At 41.2% G+C, this 22,736-nt stretch overlaps 2 protein-coding genes across 2 annotated transcripts; both read right to left on the bottom strand.

The window, feature by feature from the left end:
- Positions 1 to 421: 421 nt before the first annotated feature.
- Positions 422 to 15,850, bottom strand: crtc1b (CREB regulated transcription coactivator 1b). The gene is made up of 14 exons (XM_069680049.1): positions 15,722 to 15,850; positions 13,555 to 13,671; positions 12,941 to 13,066; positions 12,110 to 12,171; positions 11,746 to 11,840; positions 11,175 to 11,245; positions 11,037 to 11,074; positions 8,961 to 9,184; positions 8,642 to 8,793; positions 6,826 to 7,053; positions 5,923 to 6,009; positions 3,255 to 3,341; positions 2,985 to 3,159; positions 422 to 1,190 (listed from the first exon to the last, which is right to left on the bottom strand). Exons 1-14 carry the CDS (start codon positions 15,845 to 15,847, stop codon positions 979 to 981), a joined length of 1,800 nt encoding a protein of 599 aa, XP_069536150.1. The 5' UTR covers positions 15,848 to 15,850; the 3' UTR covers positions 422 to 978.
- Positions 15,851 to 17,066: 1,216 nt separating this feature from the next.
- On the bottom strand, positions 17,067 to 22,118 carry klhl26 (kelch-like family member 26). Its single transcript, XM_069679915.1, has 3 exons — positions 21,903 to 22,118; positions 20,179 to 20,361; positions 17,067 to 19,887 (listed from the first exon to the last, which is right to left on the bottom strand). Exons 1-3 carry the CDS (start codon positions 21,950 to 21,952, stop codon positions 18,324 to 18,326), a joined length of 1,797 nt encoding a protein of 598 aa, XP_069536016.1. The 5' UTR covers positions 21,953 to 22,118; the 3' UTR covers positions 17,067 to 18,323.
- Positions 22,119 to 22,736: the final 618 nt, after the last annotated feature.

The following is a 22,736-nucleotide window of genomic DNA, read 5'->3' as shown; positions in this document are numbered from 1 at the left end:
ACCTGATGATTTTCTCAGAAAAAGTTAATTCATGTGGCGTAAAAACCAACCCACTTCTGGAGCACGCGTTGTTATCGAGAGCGGCGCTTTAAACTAGGAGATTTTGATTTGACCGTTGGGCTGCAGCATGGCAACGTCTACCACGTCTTACATCAGAGAATGGCACATCTAACACCAAAGAGCAACTATGGGGAGGTTTTGCACTCCTTCATTAACCAAGTAGCTTAACAAACACATATATAAATATGATAGTAATTAATAAATAGACACAAATTACATCAGTGCAATTTTACACTATGCCTACAGAGAGCATTTTGGCATCAAATTTAAATTATGAAATGAAATATAAAATCTGTAACCAAATAAATAAATAAAACGTATAAATACTTAAAGCATCAAAACATACAGTACATGATGAAAATAACATTTGGTTGTCAAAAAATAAAGCTTTGAGTGTGAAATAGAAAGCCGTTACGGCATGATGGGAAACCGATTCATTTGATTGCAGGGTACAAGCAAACCGGCTGATTCCTCTTTTTGTTTGTTTTTTATCAGCCGTTATAAACGGTTTAGCCCAATGTCCTAGCAGCTTCCTGCTACGAGTAAATATCAACAAATATTAAAGTGGATATGAAAAGGAAAAAAAAAAAAAAAAAGAGTCAAATGTGCGTTTTTGGAATATATGTGGCATGTAATGATACACTGTAAACACAGCAGGCTAGCGAAAGCGCTGAGCGACCAATCTCATTCAAAACGACAGCGAGGCCATTCCCTGGCAAGCCACCGGATGTCTTTTTCCCTGTTGTCTTTTGGTGGCGCATCGTTTCAAAGGGCTTCACGGAGTCGAGGGCGAGGTCGGGCAGCTGAACGGCCATGCAACGAGGGAGAGGGTTCATCCTGCCCTGTGTTCGTCTCCATTCACAAGTTAGTGAATGTTTTTTTTTCCTTCTTGTTCTCGGCCACAGTCAGCTTCTCACGTTACAGCCTGTCCATCCTGAACGTGTCCTCTGTGGCCGGGTCGGCGAGCACCATGTCGGGGTCATTGAGCATGTGCAGTCCGTCCAGGGTGAGCGGGTCGATCTTCAGCTCGTCCAGGGGAAACTGAGAGTCTGCGTCAAAGCTGACATCACCGACACCCGCCAGAGAGTTGGTCAGCTCTTTGGAGAGGCTCGGCGGAGACTCGCCTGTGACTGAGAGACGTCAGAGAGACAAGTGAGAGAAGTGACGCCGACATCTGAGAGTCAGCCAGTGCCATGTCATTTTTAAACAGGTTCAAACTACATGTAAAGAATTATTATTACATTTACACAACATTATGAATGAATATTATCATTACTTTCATACTGTGATTGAATTAATACCAAGAAAAAACTCAACAGGAACGCACTATTACAAGCCAGAATGACTCCCCCGTCATTCTCAGTGTCTAAACTTGCAGCATCAAACTTGAAAGAAAACTACAATTCATCACATCTTTTGTAACATCCTGCTACTTTTCCATCAGGTATGATAAATTTGAACTTACCAAAGTAATAGTTGAGATCTTGCAACAGCTTAAAATCACTTAAAATAGATCCCAGAGGGCAATGTGCCTGCCATGACTTTTTAATGCCGTAACTTATCACAGGAAACCTATTTTCCGGTTATGTTTTGTTGTGCGAAAATGCGGCAGGTTAGAGTTTTTCTTTAACCTGCTCAGAAAAGTTTAATAGAAAACAGTTTTTAATGTATTTCTCCTGTTTGTCTTCCAAATAAAACTGACTTACCTGGCATTTTTTTCCATCCTGTGTGATTGTCTGACCACTCGTATCTGGTCGACATATTCTGTAGCCTGCAGATTAATAAACTATCGCTATAGCGGGTACAACGTTATTGTTTGTTATGTTATAAGTTTTTGAGCATGAAAACAACAAGAGAATTTTTGTTTGTTTTGCTTGTGCTTTTTAGTAGAGGCTGAATGCTAACTTCAGACTGAGACACTTGTTAAAATCAAGCGGCAACCTCCGGTGTTAAAAAATGAAGCCAATGCGGAAGTTTAAAAAACTGCAGTTCCTCAAGTGGCCACTAGAGGCTGGCTCCAGAAACCAAGAAATAACATTACAGCAGAAGGGAAAATGTCCATTGTTACAGCGGAAAATAAACATGTTTACAGCCTGGTAAAAAACATTTTTGTTATAAATAGTTTATTTTATTGTTCAAGATAACTGTACGGGGTTATAGCACCCCCATTTTAATTATATTAAGCCTTAAATCATAGGGGCCGGGTCACTTGTGTGACAGGTGGATCCTGCTGGCTGTCTGCTAGACGTCAACACACACACACAGTCACTGAAGTTAACTTCACATGTTTGTGTTGTTGGAGCCTTTTGGGGATTTTTTCATTCAAACTTTGGACACATAACCTGTCTCTGTGTGTGTTGAAGGAACTTTCTGGCCATGCAAGAAGTCTGAGCTCCAGCTTTTTGGTGAGTTAAATGCTATTGTATTAATATATTTTTAGCACTAAATAGCAGGTATACTGTGCTCGTTTTAGCTGGCTTGTTAGCCTGTTCAGTGTTTATCAAACATTTATTTAATCTTCGGCCAGTAAATAGGAGTCAGGAGTCTTTTCCCCGGAGAGATTACAGCGGGCCGTAGTGATGAGAAGATCGGTTATTTTAAGGGCCTTCTTTAGTCTGATAAATGAACACCTGCTGTCAGTCACCACCACAAACAGAATCTCCTAAAGTTAAATTAGCTATAACTTTGCGTTTTTCAACCACTCACTTTTCTGCAGCACCACCCTCATCCAGATTTGGTCACTTCAGGCTCCAGTAAACCAACATGGCGGCGGCCATATTTCGGCTTCATTTATGCAGTCAAGAAACGAATACAGTCTAAGGCCAAAATCAATACTTTATGCCGCTGTTTACTGATTAAATACATCGAACCTGCAAGGTGTAGGATTGGTCAACGTTTATCGGATGGACTCGGGGTGCTCCTACCTGTAAGGATGATGTTGGGGATGTTGCTGTGGCTGCTGTAGCCGAGTTGCTGCGAGTCCTGTAGGGAGCTCCCAGTGAGGCCCATCATGGCCGCCTGTGTGTAGTTGAGGGTGGAGCACTGGTTGTAAAGGCTGGTGGAGCTGATGGGGTTCTCGATCATGTTGAACTGCTCCAGCTGAAAAAGGATGGAACAGTAACCCAGCGTAAAGTCAGGGAGTATTTAAAGGCAACATTTCTGAAACCGCTTTTTGTTCGTGCGTTTTGTGTCACCTGGTGAGAAAGGGCGTTGGTCTGCCTCAATGCCAACTGCTGATCATAGAAGGAGTCGCCAAATATGCTGCCCACCACGGGAATGTGCTGGAAGAAGAGAAGAAAGCCCAGATATCAGGATAAAATATGAAGAAAGCAGCTGCAGTTAAAACACAGAAGCAGAAGGTAAGTTATCTGTCGCCCACAAGCAGACAATTCAGCGATGGAACAACAGATAACACGAGCAAGAACACAAAAACACACAAGTGTCGGACTGAGCGGTGACCAAAGCAAATGGTGTTCATGACGAGGGCTGTGGCGGTTCAGGGTCAAAAAGAGGAAGCGGTGTGGAAAAAATGATGTTCTTGATTTGTTAATAATTAAGATTTAACATAAAGCTAATCTTTTAGCATGATGTAAAAAACAAAACTAAGATTTGGAATGGAGGTATGAACATGACGTGGTGGTTTTTCCATCCCTGTGGAAAAGACACAACAACCGCAGCAGCCCTGTTCACTGTGATACAAATAGATTCACATCTGTTTAAAGGGAAAGTTTGGTATTTCTCAACCTGGGACCTTCTTGAGTTTTTGTTACACTGAACTCATCACCTCTGGGTAGAGATTTAAGAAACATGGTATCTGGAACATGAACTTTTCTTTGAAGGTGGTAGAGCCGTTATGGGTAGGTCAACATGCACGCTAACCTCACTACCTGCTGTATTTGATCTACTCTGTTATTTCACTCTACAAAAGGAATTTCAGTGTTTCCTCGTCCCTTTACAACAGAGGTGGTGAGTAAACTCTCATTTTATAGGTAGTCACAAGAGACGTGGTATGAAAACACGGCTCAGGTTGACAAATACTGGAACTCCCCTGGAAAATTTGCTTGCTATGAGAAAAGTACAAACACTGTGTGACTGGCATTTTAGTGGTGGAGTCCGACGCACCAGAGGCGACTTAATCAGTGCACGACAGCCCAAAATGTTGATATTTATAGTAAAGATGCGTCTTTAAAAGTCTTTCTCACTTTATTATTTCGCTCTAATACATCATCTAATGCAGTCCTCGCTTTAAAGGTTCCCTAGGGTTTTTTTAACATCTAGTATAGCTATGAAGCATAGACTGTATAAAAAGATGGACGACATGACAGCTCAAAAGTGCTGACTGGCTGCAGTATAGGTCATAAAGCCGCCTCCTCCATGTTAACAGACGGGACATGGGTCAAACTATAAAATCAAAATACACTTCAAATACATTTTTCTCAAACATGGTTTCTGTCATTATAGTTAGTTATTATCAAGTGTTTTTCTGACAAGTTTATTAACAATTAGTTTTTTGATTGACAGATCTGACAAATCTGGCTCCTGCAGCCGATCTGTTCTGGATTAGCAGAGTAGAGGAGGAACGGCGAACAATCTCTACAGTCATTGAAGTGTGAACGTCTGCTTCAGACCAACACAGAGAAGCTGCTCTGCTCTTAAATAAGCCGACATGCGGGATCTTTGCTGTTTGTTTTTGGTAACTTAAGTGTGTGTTTTGGTTAGTGGAAGTGGCTATGGCGGCTCGACCTGCCGATCTCTACTGCGCAGCTCTGGCTCCAAATGATGTCACCATCTCAAGATGGCAGCGCCTGTCACGGTGGTGATCTTGGCTTTAATTTTGTTCAATGAGAGCAGATAGAGACGCGTCGTCCATCTATATATACAGTCATTGCTATGAAGTTGTATCTACCACCTGCAGACATGCAGAGGTATGCAGAAACGTGCCCACAAAGACGGTGAAGAAAAAGACTACAAGCTATATGATGTAAAACGTGTGTGTTTAAAAAACTTGAAATTGGCTCTTAACTTTTATGGAGTCAAATCTATTAAACACACTTTAGTTTGTTAACTATTGTTTGTTTACAAGCAAACACCACAGTGTGCCTTTAAGTACATTTTTTGTTTCAATGATAACCTTTTTATTTTAGCTTTTGACGGAGTAACAGCTCAACTAGAGGTGGCCTTTTACCATGATGAGGCCTTGAACCTTGAAAAACACTCAACAGATGAAGTGTATTATTAAAACACATGCAGCCGACTCTGCTGTTCTGCCAAATACTTTCCTGAAGATGGGATGAAGCCCTGATGACTTCATCCCGGTGGAGAGAGGGATATGTTGTGTTTGTGAATGTGAACAGCAGATGTAAACTGAGGCAGAGTTTAGCTCATGACTCACAAAAGGCAGACGGCTTGAAAGTCTGACTGACGATAATGAAGTCACACACAATCCCAAAATACCCGCAGGAATTATTCTGAAATCTGTCAGTTTATGGACCAGAGCATATTACAAATGTGATATAAAACACCAGGATGCTTCATGTTTTAAAGTGCCAGATTCTAATGAATTACACTATGAATATTATCATCTCTTCAATAACAGGAATAAACATCATTATCGGTCTTATCCTACTCCATTAGAGAAAATAATCTAAAACATTTTAAGACTCCATCAACAAACTCTGGCCTTGTTGTCATGCACACAGTGAACAGTGGTGATGAAGACATGAGTTATGCAGCTGTTGACACCATGAGTGATTAACTGCTGATACAGAGAATGCAAAAAAGCCTAATTCATCTACAATTAGCTTTCCCCCAGGCGCAAAGCCCTTCCCCAAACAGCCGCTAGCTCGGTGGGTGGGCCCTTACTTGAGGCGAGCCGCCGGGGGAGAAGCCTTGATTGGAGACTGGGGAGGTTGGAGACTGAGTGGCTGGTGAGCCAGTCTGATTGCGGTACTGTTGGAGGGAAGAGGGTTAGCTAGCACTGGGCTTCATGCCTGTCACACACAAATGTCAGAGGACGGGGTGCGAGAGGCCGTCAAACTTGAATCTTCTGATTATTTTCTAAGCGTATAGGTGGGAAATACTGCCAATCACCACCAGATAAATTGTGGGGCAACTCTGAGGCTAACCAGTTTGTCTAAACGTCTTATTGATTCTGATTCAAGTGAAACAGTAAAATTAAAGTGGTTGATTTTTTACAGAAAATGGTCAATTGCGTATGTTTCTTATAAGCACATTTAGTTGTTTTTAATTATGTAAAGTGACTTTGAGTACCATGAAAAGCGCTATACAAATAAAATGTTTTATTATTATTATTATGTCAACCAATATCCTTCTTTTACATCACAACCAACTACACCTGAAAATGCTTTAACCCACACAAAAACTGACAAATTGCTAAAAACATGCCAAGAGCCAACTGGCGAGAAGCGTATAAGGCCCTGCCAGCATCCTCCTTAGCAGAAATATGAACCCAACAAGTAATAAAATGTTCTGTTTTTAAGGTAAGTGGAGGAAACGAGCATTATCAGAATTACAGGTAAGAGTACAGAAAAGTAAGATATGTCTCTCTTAAAAAGGTGAGTAACTTTACAAAAAGGACAAATCAGAGTCAGAGCGAAGTAGCATAACGATCTAGAAGTACGAAGGGTAACTGAGGAACTCTCTGAGCAAAATGAAAATTGCAAAAGCTAAATAAGAAGCAATATGGTCTCAGTCATTTCATAAAATGAATTGTTATCTCTCGGCTCGACTTCCCGCGTTTCTTACCGAGCTGACGCTGATGCTGGCGGTGGTCTGGCTGTCGGGGGAGGGGCTGCTGGCTGTTCCAGGCGAGGCCAGCATTGGCAAAGTGATGAGCTGGATGCCCTGCGACAGGACCTGCTGCTGCTTCTGCAGGTCACTGAGCAGCTGAGCCTGGGCCTGAGCTGTCAGCTGGTTAAACAGAGGATACTGGGCGAGCTGCTGCTCCAGGGTCAGCGAGTCTGTTGGCACGGCCTGCAGATGGACACATCGACTCTGATCAGGCTAGTCCCCTCAAGATGTGACATAAGCTGAATCTACTGGACTGTTATTTGAATGGATTTTACTGTTTGACTGTTATAAAAACCACTCAAACTTTGTATGACCCTAACCTATATTGTGGAACAGACTAAAGAACTCTCTTTAGTAAGTTGTACCTCAATAACAGTGTTTAAACCAAACCAGAGTACAGCAAACAAAACCAATGCAACGCTTTAGGCTGCTCAGACAGAGGTTGTGTCAACAGAATATTTTCTGTCACTTATGGATTATTCTTTAAACAAAAAATCTGAAAGCTGTCAGAGGGAAATCTAGCAAAGTTATTCACACACAAGACTATCACTAACAAAGCGTAGACCCCCTGTCCTGATGTGGCACCTGCGCATACTAATTAGCTGTTTACTTATCTTGTCTTTGATCTCACTTTCACTGTCTCACATGACAGGCCTTGATGTCGAGCTTCATTTAACCAAGGTATCACAACATGTAAATGCAGCTGCGTGCCTGAAGTGTACTGAAAACAACAATAATTTTGATTTTGACAAACAACTTTAAAAAAGAGAGTAATTGATGTGTTGAAGGATGAAAGATCAAGTGGCAACAATGATTTAAATAAGAGAGTTAAAAAGGTCTCGTGGAGTTCACGTGGCCGAAGGGGCCAGGTGGTGAAATGTTTTGCAAAATCAGCACTGAATGATTTTAAAGTATCAATAAGAGCATAAAAGCTTTAAAGGGCCAGTTCGCCGATTTTTAACCTCAGTCCAATCATGCTATTATGGGGAGCTAATGCCATTATGGTTGGAAAAAAATGCAATTTCGCTCTGTGCCTTAGGAGGACGTTATCTGCTTCTCCAATGGGCCTCGGAAAACCCAGGAAGCTTGCTAAACTACACTTCCGCAATCTAGGACGCCCGCCTCCGATGTCACATCTCATTCAAAATCATCAGGTTTGAAATGTAGCCTGCAGACCTGAAGATTTTTTGGACGATCCACCGGTATGTTCTCGTTTTATTTCAGATTCTGTACCGCTCTGAGCCATTGTCTGCAGCGATCAATGTCCTTGAATAGAAAACAGTAGTATTTCACTCCAGCGTCTCTCGCTGGGGCGTTCCTTTCAGAGGGAGGAATGCAATGCATGCTGGGTGTTGTAGGAACGTAGAATGGCCGAAACCACGAGCTGTTTGTAAAACTTTCTCCACAGCTATGGCGCCAATTTCAAATATTCTGTCGATTACAGAGAACAGCTTTGACTGACGGTGGCTTTATCCAGGGGCTAATTTCTCCTTTAAGTTTGATTGGTCAGTGCCTTTAAAGCACTCATCTGCATTGTGTAGCGCGACATAAAAAGTTATCGCAGTCTGTGTGCTTTTTATTGAAAGAACTAAGTTTGTTATTCTGTTACTGTTACGTTTTTTTGAATGGTAATTGCTTGTAAACAGTCTCATTATTAGTAATACATTAAAATGAACATAACTGTTGATAATAGAGCGTGATAGAATATTTACATCCCTGTCCATTAAAATGATTGACTAGAGACTCTAACCCAACAGCAGCATAGCCTTACCTGTGTGATGTTAATGGGTGAGGAGAGGGTGGGTGAAAGCTGCTGCGGTGACTGCTGGAGGTGGAGGTCAGAGGTGAGGGTTAGCGGCACCACGGGTGGTTGGCGACGCTGTGCCGTCACAGTCATGGTGGGCTGAGCGGAGGTGGTGATCCCTGGCAAGGAAAAACACACATGTATCCCATCAACTCAAGCAAATAGGAGCCACGTTACTCTACTCTGTGGCTTTTTTAATAAGGAACATGTGTTATATCAATCAAAACAAACTATAGTCACATTAAACTGACTTTAAACGACAGTTTTTTGTTGTGTTTTCTATTACCATGGCTGGCAGCACTGATGCCCAGGTGGGTGAGGTTGGTGGTCAGGCTGCCCGTGCTGTTGGACGAGCTGAGGGAGGGGAAGGCCACGTTGTCGTCGGGGTCCAGCGGGGTGGACAGTGGAGGAGGAAACTGGATGTTGGTCAGATCGGGCAGCGAACCACCAGTGTTGTGTGCAGCTGGCAGCAGGGAGGGGTTCAACTCCTGGTCTGGTGACGGGAATATACTAAACAGACACAAGCTTCGATCAGACAGTGAAAAAATACATCAACGTACGACCTCTTTGAATTCTTGGTTTTAGCCGATCAAACCAAGTAAGAACACTGATGCTTTGTGGCAGTATCAATGACAAAGTAGAGAATAAAAGCATTTTGTGTGTTTATGCAATCAAAACTAAAAGTGTGCCTTTGTTTACACATTTTACTGAAACCTTTCACAGCACCAGAGAACATCTAAAAGCTGTAGTTTAGTACCAGTCCTTGAATCTTTAAACTCATTCAACAGAATTAATTGTATCATCTGAAGTAGGCAATGATTTGTAAGTTAAACTGAATAACAGATGGTGGGAACATACAGTATATTCAATCCACATTTTTAATGTTGCTTCAAAGAAGAATCTTAGATGGTGGCTTTCTTTGTTATGATTTTCGCCCAAATAAACAGACATAAAAAACATATTTCATGTCTTGCTGCCTATTTGGCTGTTTCTGTGGGTGTGAAAAATCACATGTGAACTACATTTGGAAAATATTGATGATCTTGAGTATCACAATATTAGCTTTTGTGAAACTGTATCAGTTCTTTAAGACAGTATCAATTTTATTTTTATCAATACAGCAGTGCTTTTCTGATGGCTCTAACAGGGACTGTGATAAAAACAAATGCAGAACTTACTGTTCTGATTGCATGCTTGATTTATATTTTAAAGCCCCCCTCCAGTGAAAATAAAGTGTTTAACCTTGTAAACATCTCCATGTGGTGTTTCTCATGTGCTACAAGACATATCAGGGACAACATCAGCAGTCATCTCCATGGCTGGGCCTGTCTGCTTTTAAACTGCAGTGTACCAAGGACAGGCTGAACAACATGTTTTCACATTGGCAGGTTTGAGACGTCACAAACCTAAGGAGCCAATCCCGTTAATGGACGGGGTGACGCTATGCATATCATTATGTGCAACCCATGGCAACCACTTCAGCGATGTCATAATTTTTGCAAACTCACTACTGACTACTAACGTTAACGTTACTACTACTAATTACTACATTTCAAGCTAGCTAAGTTTCAACAAGTTGCCACTAAATGATGGCAGAGACGTGTTTTGTTTTCACGACGGAGTTGGTGGTTCGAAATGTGCACAGTGGGCGGGGCCTATGCAGATTCAGGATTTTTAATGAAGGAGAAGGAGGAGATGCCTTGGGAGGATTTTTACAAGGTAATTAAAAGTATTTTGCAGAAAAAAACATGTCAGACACAATTTATTATATCAAGCAGAGCATTTTAAATGTCTTAAAACATGACTGGAGCTGCTCTTTAAAAACGGTGCGCAATGTATCACAATAAATAAAGCTGTGAAACTTTAACAGTATAAAAAACGTATCACCAGATTCTTGCCATAACACTGCCCTGCTACATTAACAATATCTGACATCAACCTGATATTACTGGGCTCAAGTAGCCAACACTTTATGTGGCAAGACATAAATAATTCACTTCCCACAGAAGTTTTTATCTGCACGTATACATTTGTAGTTTTTGTTGTTAAGACATCATGAATAAGTCTGGAACCTTAATAACTTAACAGTCTTACCCTGATCAGCCCCCTGTGGCTGTTATATTGGGGTGCTTATTAATTGCAATATTACAACCATGTTGATAAATTACTTTTGCACTAGAGGGTAGTGTTAGGTATAGGTCAACATGTTTAAATGCCTTTCCAGCACGGTTTAAGTGGACCGAGATCTGCTGTCTTGTATTGATGGCCTTATAATGTAACGTATGGCTGTGTGACTGACAGGCTGCTTTAATCCAGTGGTGCTTTACTGTAAAGAATTGAACAATATACTTAGACCACTCACTTGATTCCTGGGACATCACATGTGTTTGATGAATCATCCTAATGAGAAAACATAAAAATGAGCAGCAAATCTGAAGCGGTTTCAATGTATCATAACAAGTGTACACCTCGCAGCTCTTCCCTTTTTCCCCATCAGTACCTTCTTGTCATCCCACAGCTGTTTCTGCCCGTCCTTGTCTGCGTTTGACTCAGAGTCGTCCGTCCCAGGCACTGTTAGCAGCAGTACTAATTAGTGAAACAGTAAGACAGAGTTGCTTGCAATAACAAAATAAATAACAATTCAAATCAGTGCAAGAAATGAGTCATCAATATCCGAGCCAGTCAGGCAGGATATAGTGCTGTGCGGTCTAAAAATAGCAAGGTGACCAGCAGACAGACTGAGTGGATGCCAGCCAATCTGGGATTCATTGTATCAGAGCGTCACACATAAAAAGACATAATCCATGGATAATCAGTGAATTATTGATCCTGGTCTCTAGATCGCCCTGACTCAGAGCTCCTTCTCTACAGCTGGAGGAGAAGTGTACGCAGCACTTCTTTGCCAGGGATCAGTACCCATTTGCTCTATAAATATTTCATTAAGAGTCTCGATCTACTTCTTTGTGACATCAACCCTTTTATGTCATTTAAGGTTTGCTGGCCTGCATTAGTACACCGTGCATTAATAAATTAAAGCGGCTCTGTGTCTTTGTAACTGGATCTTCCAGTACCTCGTTTGGGCTGCAGCTCCTGTGATCCCCCTGCAAACACCTCCTGGGGCTTCGGATTCATGGCGCTCTGGTGTAAGGCAGAATCCGAGTTTGTCCTGTGTGTGTGAGAAAGATGAGAAGTCAGCAAAATTGCTGCCAAATCCCCGATACAGGCAGAGAGCCAATTCTACAGCAACACACCCAAGGATCACATTCTGTCACAGACCTTAAAGCCGTCCCAAACAGTGGTTTGATTCTTTGTGTTGCATGAGTTTGGGGATTTTGTACCAACACTGATGCACAGATTCATGTTACTTAATTGAGCTATGTCTGGTTGGTTTCACTGGTTATCATCTTGGCAAAAAGACAAGGGGAGGTATCTTACCTTCTCCAGCTTGTGTCTGGTGGTGGGGAGAGGTAAACTGAGCTGTAAGGACAGCTGTCAATGTGAACTTAGTTAAGGCAAATAAGGGAGAGGGGATGACCAAGAGCAGCTCAGCTACTCCATAGTTTCATGCCTGGTAGATGCATAATAAATTACCACACACACACACACACACACACACACGCACACACACACACATTATCTAATTACTTTGAAAAAGGCTTCAGTCAGTGTCTTGTTATTGAATGATTAAATATATTTCTAAGAATAATACACTGTGTTGTATTGTTGCACAATGAAGAGTTGTCTTCTAGCTCTATCACCACAGCTGGTGTGCCTCGCTACGTGTTAGGGCTAAATATAATGTTCAGATATCACTGTTTACTAATCAGGGACATTTACACTGCTTTACTAGAGGCTCTCAGTTGTTAATTGTTTTGAATAAATTCTCTAAAACAGATAAACGAATGTGACTTCTTGTTTTTATGAGTGTATTTAGTGTACTAGTTTGTTTTTACTACAGACTATTGATGAAAGATGACGTGTCTCCTGAAGAGCTTTGGCAGTTGTTGCTAAATGATTAGCCCCACCTACCACCATATGGTACATATGCATCTTTGTAGGGCTAACTTTAATGACAAGCCAGAGCTGGAGGGGCCTCTCATTCAATTACAATTTTGGGGTTCCCAATTAAATATAACAACATTGAAGAAGTTAATGATGTAAACTTTGTCGCTCAAACATGCTGACTTATAATTACAAAAACAGACCAAGGTGTAAGTCTGCAAAACACCTGCAACACCACATGCTTCTACAACAGAGAAAGGATATCTGGCGTCCGTGTTTGTCGACTGACAGCGGCCGGCGGTGAGGGGACGTGATACGGTTCCGGTCGCGGTAAACACGCTCCACCAGCCCGTGGTGCCTGGTGGTCCGACTGGTATCCAGCACTGAGTTCTAGAGTGAACACAGCAGGCGAGTGAGGCCAGCAAAACAGCTTTCTTACAACAACAGAACTATGTCTTAGGATAATGTCTTAGGACTAATGGTGCAAATGTGTTCATCTCAAAATGAGTCAAGCCATGGGCCACCCATACTGATGCTTGAGTTGGCAAATGTATTTAAAGATGGAAAGCCATGACAAGCAATGATATAGTTTAAAATTTAGGAACCAAATTACACTGCAGGGAAGAACCTTGTGTTAACCACTTCTGGCTTCACTCCTGAACCATCATAAAAGCCTTACAGTTCTCACCTTTACTGTCATCAAAGCCTGGGCTAAACCTGCAGATTTTCTTTAATCACTTAAAGTACAAGTCTCTGTTTTGATCTTTCACCAATTATACAGATAACTGGAAACCTGTGTATGTCACCAACAGCTAGCAAAGGTGCACTGGTCGAGAACAAACCATAGATTAACCATCTGAGAGAGGCTAAGGGCTCACCTGAAAAGGCAGGTCAATGTTGCCATTTCCAATCTGATTGACATTGGGCAGTGAGCCTCCATAGTACTGTCCACGATTCTGCCCTAGTTGCAAATACTGGGTCTTCTGTAACTGCAACTGTGCAAAGTAAAATTGCATGAAAGCATGAGTGAATGACTGATCTGATTCAGAAAGGAAGTGATTGTAATAATGATGACAGAATGGTGCCTGCCAGTCAGCAGTGGTGAAATGAAAGATGAATGAATGTGTGAATTGACAGATGAAACATGATGATACAGGCAGATCGAAGCACATATCACTCATAGCAAAAGAAAACAACACGTCAGCTGATGTGCATGACACCTGACTGACAGCTGGTGTAATTACAGTCTTTCAGTTCAACACAACTGGTGATAACCACGTGACTCACTGCAGAATCAGTCACAGAAGTAATGTATGTTTTTACAAACTGTGATGGAAGTCCTCTTTTACCAATGATGAGCTGCAGTAAGACTGATGATGGTCTGAACAAATGTAATGTACTGATGTTTGGATGGTAACACAAAGAAATCTGGCAGAGACTGAAAACAGACTACATATTTGTTGTCCTTGAAGTACAGCTCAGGTTTACAGTATAACGCCTGTGGTAAGTGAGTAGGCATCATTTCCAGCTAAAGGACAATTATCTGATTTTTTCCCGGCAACTATATATCCCTAAGTTTCTGGTTAATAAAAGGTCCAGAAATTTGTCGATGAACAGACAACAATTTCAATAATTTACAGTAAATTTTCAAGTTAAATATCCAAACAATGATTATTTCTATTAAAGTTTAATCTTCTGCTTATTTGTCCAATTAATCAACTGTTTAATCTAAGCCAGGATATGCTTACAGTAATGTCATCAAATATATGACATTCATTCATCATTTTACAATCATGTAAATCATATGTAACCAGACAAGACTAAAGAATTAATTGGGATAATAGAAGTAATTTAGATAATACAAATAAATATATCAGTTGCAACTAGGGCAGGGCAATATGACAATATATATCATTAAAACAATCTGAAAATGTCTATCTTATGTGTTTTTCTATATCGTCTCTATTGTGATGTCACAAAGCCAGCAGCTGAACTGCTTTAATTTTTACATCATTTTGACAACGCTTTACGTTCTAATCCTTGCACGTGGAAGTGAACCTGGAGAGAACCATAGAGTAAACATGGACATTAACGTGCAGAAAAGGACTCAGGCTCAGCCCGAGCGAAAGTGGTAACTCCATACTTTGTATTTGTCAAGAATTCAATTCACACAGGATTATCCAAAAATTTGCTTTGCCATGTGGTTAGTTCATATAGACTAATTATTTGTTAAATTACCAGAAAACATGATATATCGTGATGTATATTGTTATCAAGATATGAAAAATCTTATATACATATCTATATATCCAATATTGCCCAGCCTTGGTTACAATGTTGGTGTTTAAAGCAAGAATTCAACGCTGATGCAAGAAAGTTGCCAAAGTTTACTTAACATTAACAAAATTAAACTGCTACAGATTACTAAATCGATGCAAACAGAGGCATGTGGGTTTTATTATAGCTGTTTATATTTTACATAGGTCTGATGTTGCTTGTTATGAAAAATCAACCAGCTGATTTATAAACAAGCTCATGTACTGGATAAAATCAAGCTAATAGAGGATGGCAAACTGAGGGGGGGTCACAGCTGGAAAATCTCGTTCACATCCGATTGGCTGAGTAATGCTAACTAAGCGCATACATAGGTATTTAACCAATTTGGTTGCTTGACGCCGACTTTGTAGCATGTTGTTATTCTGACATTTACATGTCAGACTGTTTGTTTGCTAATGAAATGACAGCAGTGACTGCTCAGACCTGCCACAGACAGGGCACAGGTGCACATTATTCACCAGCAGCCTGGCTAAGCTAGTTAACGCTGCTCACCAGCAGGTTAGCTTGTTGTATCAGAGTAACGGTAGCATGATTTGATCAGGCAGGGCGAAAACATAAATCGGCGGTGTTAAAGTGATGCTGCTCAGGACGTTAAATATTAACTTTAGCTACTTAGCATCCAGACGTCCAGATTTATCTCCGCAGCGTTCGTTACATGCCAAACAGCGATGCAACATAATGTAAACAGGCGGAGTGTGCAGGTCTTACCCGTGCAGCTCTGGTGATGTTTAAGTCTTTCATCACTTCTTCAAACGCAGCGGTTTCCTCCGCCTGTTTCTGATTATGCAAAGCGATTTTTTCGCTAAATTTGCGAGGATTGTTAGAGGACGCCATCTTTCCCTCTTCTTCTCAATGGAATGTTACGTTACACACGACGCTAGGGCCTTCAGGTGTCGTCATCACGCATGGTCAGCGGCAATAAAGTCGTGTGTGTTGCTTATTTATTTTTTGTACCAATCTTATTCTTATTTGTATGTGGCACTATATTTACCTGAAAGTTTTGTACTTATTTGTCATTTTTAATAATAATTAAAAAAGTCGTTTGTGTTGAGTTTGCCTTTTGCTTCGGCTGTTGACAGTAATATGGGGTAGACTATAATATATGATAAAACATCATCCATAAAAATGCTTTATATATAACAGTCTGTTATCTGGTAATTAGTGTTAGGCATGAAAACTGTAAGATGAATTACCTTATGTGCTCTGTTGCTTGACCCTAGAAAATCACCTTAATAAAATACACATAACCCCTATTTAAGAGTTCTTCAGCTATAATTTAAATTTGGGACAGCTAGTTAGCAGTGTAATTCTTTTAAACAACAGCAGGTTATCTTGCTGTTGCAAAAAGTATATAAGACTGCTCGGGAAAATAATGATATAAAAAATGTCACACACCAATAAATGATAAATATTTTCTTTCAGAAAACATATTATAGTAACTGGATGCAATGATGACGACATACTTTATTTAAAGGAGTTAGTGTTATGACACACTGTATAACCTCAAATTAACCCTGTGCTTATTGTTCAGACATGTCTCAGCAACCTACATGTTCCATTATCTTTGCTTTAATATAAACATGTGGATTATGTGGTTATTTTAAATTACTGTACTAACTTGGTTTAATTAAAAAAAATCTTATTTCCTGCAATAAATGTTCATTGTAAAATCCTCTTTGTTAATTGCTCTTTTTTTTGTAGTGAAAATGGCAACCATTAAGTGGTCTTAGGTTTTCAGTTTTGAAGGTTTGATAATTTTCTTTGTAAATTAAAAATATTTTAGTTTATGTTATGTATGTATATTTAAGATATGAATTCTGCTTTTGGGGTTATAAGGGGCTATTACTACTTTCAGGCATTTTTAGGGAGAAGAAAAATCTCAATTATAAGACAGTATTTTCATTATGTGTGTGTGGGAGTGTGTGGATACAAACAGTTAAACCTTACATGGTGAAAAACAGTGCTTCAGTTGGCTTGTTGTGGAAATCGTCACCCTATCAAAATAAAACCATATAAAGCACATGAAGGCTATTTTTAAAATATGACACACCTTTAATAAAGGATGCACATAAAGCTACACAAACGTCTACATTCCCCTTTGACGACAGTATGTCTATTATATTGCACTTCAACAAGTTATCATGTGCTTTTATTGGTACAGATAAAACAATACAAACACACACTAAGGCAAACAGGAGACAGTTTGAAAACGGACACTTCTCACCGTCACATAGATGGTCACTTTTAGCTTGAAGCTTGTATTTTCCGTGCACACACATTAAGTACATCGATTAATTCAGCAGTAGAACACCGCTTTGAAAGTGCAGCAATGCAGTCAAAAAATTAAAACACCAGTTGATATCATACAGGGTGGTGAATTTTTTTTTTTTCTAGGGAAATTAAAATACTACCTACAGTATATTCCCATTGTGTTGGGACAAAAGCATGTGTGGTACACAAGATGTAGCACTTCGAGCAGCACACACTGGCAATCCACCTGACACACACTTAATGATTTATGTAGCTGCCGTAAGAGGTCCGCACTGGTTTGTTATGTTGACTGAGACAACAATTAGTGTGTCAGTGTAATACTCAGCTCAGGAAACACACAGACAGTAGTCATTTAAAAAATAACCCACACACAACTGGCTCTAAGTTAAAACACAACAATATACACTTGTGTTCATTTGTGCAATCATTACTGTGCATTGATATGTGGTTTGGTGATTGGTACATTTTAGGAGCAACACACACAAATAATTAAAATACAATGAACAAATGTAACAACATAAGAATAAGCAAACCAAAATAAAACATTCCCAGCTGTACAATCAAAATGTCTTACATTATAAAATGAGTTTGTTAATACCTTTCCAAACACACACTTTAACTTTCATTCAAAAAGGACATTTCAGAGAAGAATTGTGCTGTTTGTAACTTAAGCCCTTGATTGTTTAAATCATAACACTTTGACAGACTGAATTATGATTATTTTAAAAACAAAAATGTGCCGAAAATGCTTATATTATTACACTTCATTAAAGATATTATCCCAATGAAGGGTTGCCTGTTAATTTAATACATCCTGCCCAAAACAAAGAAGGATAGAATGTTATAGTGCTTCATTACTTTCCAGGTCACTCCTTAAATGAATGAACACACACACACGAACACACACAGATGCACACACACATGCACACAGTAGCTTACATAATGTTCACACCTTGTGTTGACTCTGTGGTGGGCAGAAAGAGCACATGGAATAAAATCTTCACAGTCACAGGTCGGACATTTAGCGTTGCGTGGTGTTTTATGGAATTATGATTGGCGTACAAGCAATGCCAGCAAAGGATTCTGGGAAGTGCAAATCCCTCTCCCACTCATCTGTCTCTGTGTTGTACACCTGCACGATGCTTGTGACATTGTTCAGGTGCCAGTTGTAGCCACCGACGATGTAGATCTTGCTGTCCAGTAAGCAGCAGCCGGCCTCAGACTGCCCGGCTCTCATGGGGCTGACGGTGGTCCACTGGTCGTTTTCGGGAACGTAATACTCGACCGCAAGCACGTCAAAACATCGGTCCACATGGTCCATGCGGCCGCCCAGAGCATACACCCGATTCCTGGTGCTGATCATGGCATGCAACACTCTGGGTTCATTCATGGGAGCTCTGAAGTCCCACTGGTCTGAAACTGGATCGTAACTGTGGAGAGTTTTTTTGTCATCCAGCGAGACCCCATAACCCCCCGAGATATAAAGTTTTTCACCACACGGGGTCCCAGCATGACCCCAAATCCTGCGTTTTAAGGGTTCCACATAAGTCCACTCATTTTTCTTTGGGCAGTAACACTCTACAGATGACAGGCTGCCAGATCGATTGCGCCCCCCGGTGGCATACAGCTGTCCATGCAGCATGTTGAGCTGAAACTGGATCCGAGCCTCCTGCAGGGGTTGGATGCGCAGCCACTGGCTGAGATGTGGGTCGTAGCGATAACAGCTGTCCACTGCCCCCTCACCACTGCGGTACTGCAGGTGCTGTCCCCCAACTACGTACACAAAGTTATCAAGCACAGCGACACAAGCGTGGCTGCAGCCGGCCTCCATCTCTGTCAGCTCCTTGAACTGGCGGGAGGCGATGTCAGGGAGATGATACACTTTGGTGCTCACTGTGCGGTCGTTATCTGTGTAGGGCGTCCCGCCAAAGGTGATGAGAGACATGACGTCAGAGCGTATGAGAGTCCTAGAAGATTGCATCTCATGCTGTCGGAAGGGAAGAATTTGGTAATTGAAGGCCTCAAGGAGATACTGGCGGCACAGCACGTCCTCCACCATGATGTCCACCGTCTGAACACTGTCCACAAGTTCTGAGGAACGCATGAGGGGGAAGCGCACGTGGCAGAGGACGCTGCTTGCTTGAGCCCGACGAGACGCGTCATACCGGAGCCACCTGATGGCAGCGTGGAAGAGGTCGATCTCGCTACAGTTCTTCAGTTTGTTGCTCTGCAGGAAGAAGACGAGGCGCTCCATAGGAATGTGCAAAAAGTCCTCCTCCTCTGCGATTTGGAGGAAATGTCGGAAAGTGAAGGCATCCACCGATTCTTTGAGGGAAGACAGGCTGAATGTGGTGGCCATCTGGCCGATGTGCAGGCAGGTCTCCACGCTCATCGCTGACTTGAGGAACTCCTCGCAGAGCTCCACGACCGGGACCATCTGGAGAAACACAGCTGCCCCAAGGACGTCCTGAATACAGTCCAGGTCTAAAGTGACTTCAGAACTGTAGGCAAAGTCAATAATATGTTTCAGCCCTCGGGCGGACAAACCCTTCAGCTCAATGGTATTTTGATTTGACTCCCTCATGCCTCCGGTAAACATTGCTCTGCAACACAAGAACGAGTCTGTGAATTACATGACTATCTTTTTTGTAACCTATATTTTTTATATTTCTTAATGTAATAATAATAACAAGCACATGTGAGTGCAATGTTTTGCATTTAGTTTTGATTTCATAATTCTCCTTCCTTCACCTTCCTCCTCTCCCCACTTAGTCCCCACTTTAACGCACTCTAGCAGAGCACTCAGCGAAAATGACTGTGGAAAAGAGTATTGGATAAGTGCTTCCAATTTAAAATGTAAATGTGCAGTGAGAAGACTTTTAAATCAGACTAACCTGAAGTAATCACTACAGGAGGCCAGCACAGCTTTGTGGACCTGGAAGCGCTCCTCGTTGACGGCCAGCACCACGTCAAGGAGTTGGCCCTGAGACCGCAAGACGGACAAGCCCTGGAGGAGGGTGGCACTGTGGCTTGGGGCCGAGAATGTACAGCGCAGGGTGCTGTTCTTGTTAGCCATACTGGAAGACAAAATGGCATGGTCACAATTACAGAATCAAGGCATCCTTATTTTCCTTCACACAGACCTCCATTTCTAAAATTCTCAACTCAAATTTTGTTTATTTTGTAATGTATCATCTACTTAAAGAAACTGGAATATTCTAGCGAGTAAACGTGTCTGCAGCAATGCTCTACAATTTACAAGTGCAATTATAATATACATTTTGGTTATGTTGAAAATCAATTATTATAATTAATTTATTTATAAAAATAATATTTTTAAAAAGTCAGTGGGGTGGTCAAATCTGTAGTGTACAGTAGGGGTGGGAATCGCATGGTAACTCACAATACATTATATGTATAATGAAAATATCACAATACAGCGATACTGTGATAATTGATACATTGCAAGACAATGATATAATGATACATCACGATATCTGATTAACTTCTTCACCACATTAATTTCAGTTCTCGTTACCCTCATTCATGTCATAAGCACCACCGCGAGGAGTCATTAAGTAGTTTCTAAATTAAAATATCGATATCAATAATTGTATTGCATGAGTCAGGACAATGATATATTGCCATATTGACATTTTGTCCCACCCCTAGTGTACAGTTTCTTTGCATGCAAACTGGATAAAAGACAACAACTTTGCTTCAACATGAAGTGCTCAGCTCTGTTGAGGCTTTTCATGGCTTCATGTAGAAAATAGAAAGCAAAAGAAATCTGCCAGTAAGAAGCTTGATTATGGTATCAGGTTTAACTATGTCCCTCTATAATTCAAGTGTCCCAGTAAACAAGTTCTAGTGGAATTGAGCTTATTTTAATTTTATCATTCACTCCTGTGAATCCAATTCTGTGCCATGTGGAAAAAAACCCCCAGTAAAAAACAAATAGGATACGCTAGATATTTACACTCTCAAATATCGATATCAGTATCAGCCTATAAAAACGCTATGGTCGGTTGGGCTCTAACATTAGTAAGGACTGACAGGTGAGAGCTGTTATAGCATAAAAACTAACTGCACCAGCATTTCACTTCATCTTGTGTGGTCACAACTTTATTTGAAAAAAATATGAGGAGCATAATTGTTAACGGTAACGTTATAATTAACTTTTAATGAGTTTTATTAGTTTACTGTTACAGTAAAGGTAAGCCTACTGTGACAGGTGCACTGAGAAGAGCTGAGTTATTCTATCAACCACTACCAGACAGCATTTAAAGCAATGGCAAAGTGCTTACTAAATCTTCAACAAAACCTGTTAACGTCCACGTGCTACAACAGCGGACTAAGTTATTCATGTTAACTCCTTCAAATGGACACCGTTACTTTTTTTCCATTGCAGGTTGTCGATACAAAGCACAGGCAAAGATGATGCCCGGAGGCCCTGACAGCTCCACGGTGTTTCCTGAAGTCAAGCAGCGACATCGGGACGCTTCGACCGGGTCCCCCAGCGCTGAAGGCCCGGAGACGTGGAAGCTTCATACAAGTAAACACTGAAGGACGTGCCAGACACCGTGGGCACAACACATCCTCCTCCCGTCTCACTCACCTGTTCTGTGGATACTGCGAAGTAAAATCCCCGCCATCCGACTCCGCCATCTTCTAGCACAAAGCAACGCGCATTGGGCATTTTCAGAAATATAACCATCAGGTCAACGATACGATGGCCTGTTCATGTTGTTTTAAAAGTCTGTGAACGGCCTGTTGTTCAGGCACGGGCGGAGAAAAAGCCGTCTGTCTCGCGTCCTGATGTGGGAACTGTGGTGGTGACCTCTCCCTCTCCAAGCTCCACGTCCTTTCGCTGTGCTGACAGTTTGTGACCGCTGGGAGGCACCATTGTTATATCTGCAGGTGTACTGGTTCCTGTGGATTTGAGACGTTCACCAGTGGATCCAAAACATTGACAACCACTGGTGAAAGAGATATTTAGGCTCAAATTAGCATTCAACCAACTATTGAAGTAAGAAAGTAGGCGAAGTAGGTAAAAGCACTTGCAATTTTTTTTTATTACTGAATCTGAAATGTAGGCCTATAGTTAAAAGTTTGCAGATGAATGTCTTGCTTACCTTCACAGAAATACACAAATTATAGTTGAAAAGTTCATTTCACCTTGGTTAATTTCTTTATTGGCCACAAGAGGAAATTCCAGCAGGTCTTCACCACAGCAGACATGCGGATAGGTTTGACCTTTCTAACTGGAACACTTTTGATGAGAAACAAGCCTGCAGTCTGAATAAAGGCTAAGATGGACAAACTGGGTATGTGCCAGCAGAGATACAAACAGCCTCTCCTCAGACCATCATCAGTCTGGTCCTTCAACATCTACAGGACATTGTGGCTGCAGAGATCCACAGTTTCTGTAGAACAACCTGCTGAGGATCCT

Source organism: Semicossyphus pulcher, unplaced genomic scaffold, assembly GCF_022749685.1.
Source record: "Semicossyphus pulcher isolate SPU_LCO1_2020_fin unplaced genomic scaffold, fSemPul1.0.p SCAF_4, whole genome shotgun sequence".
NCBI lineage: Eukaryota > Metazoa > Chordata > Actinopteri > Labriformes > Labridae > Semicossyphus > Semicossyphus pulcher.
This window is presented reverse-complemented; position numbering and strand designations above follow the sequence as displayed.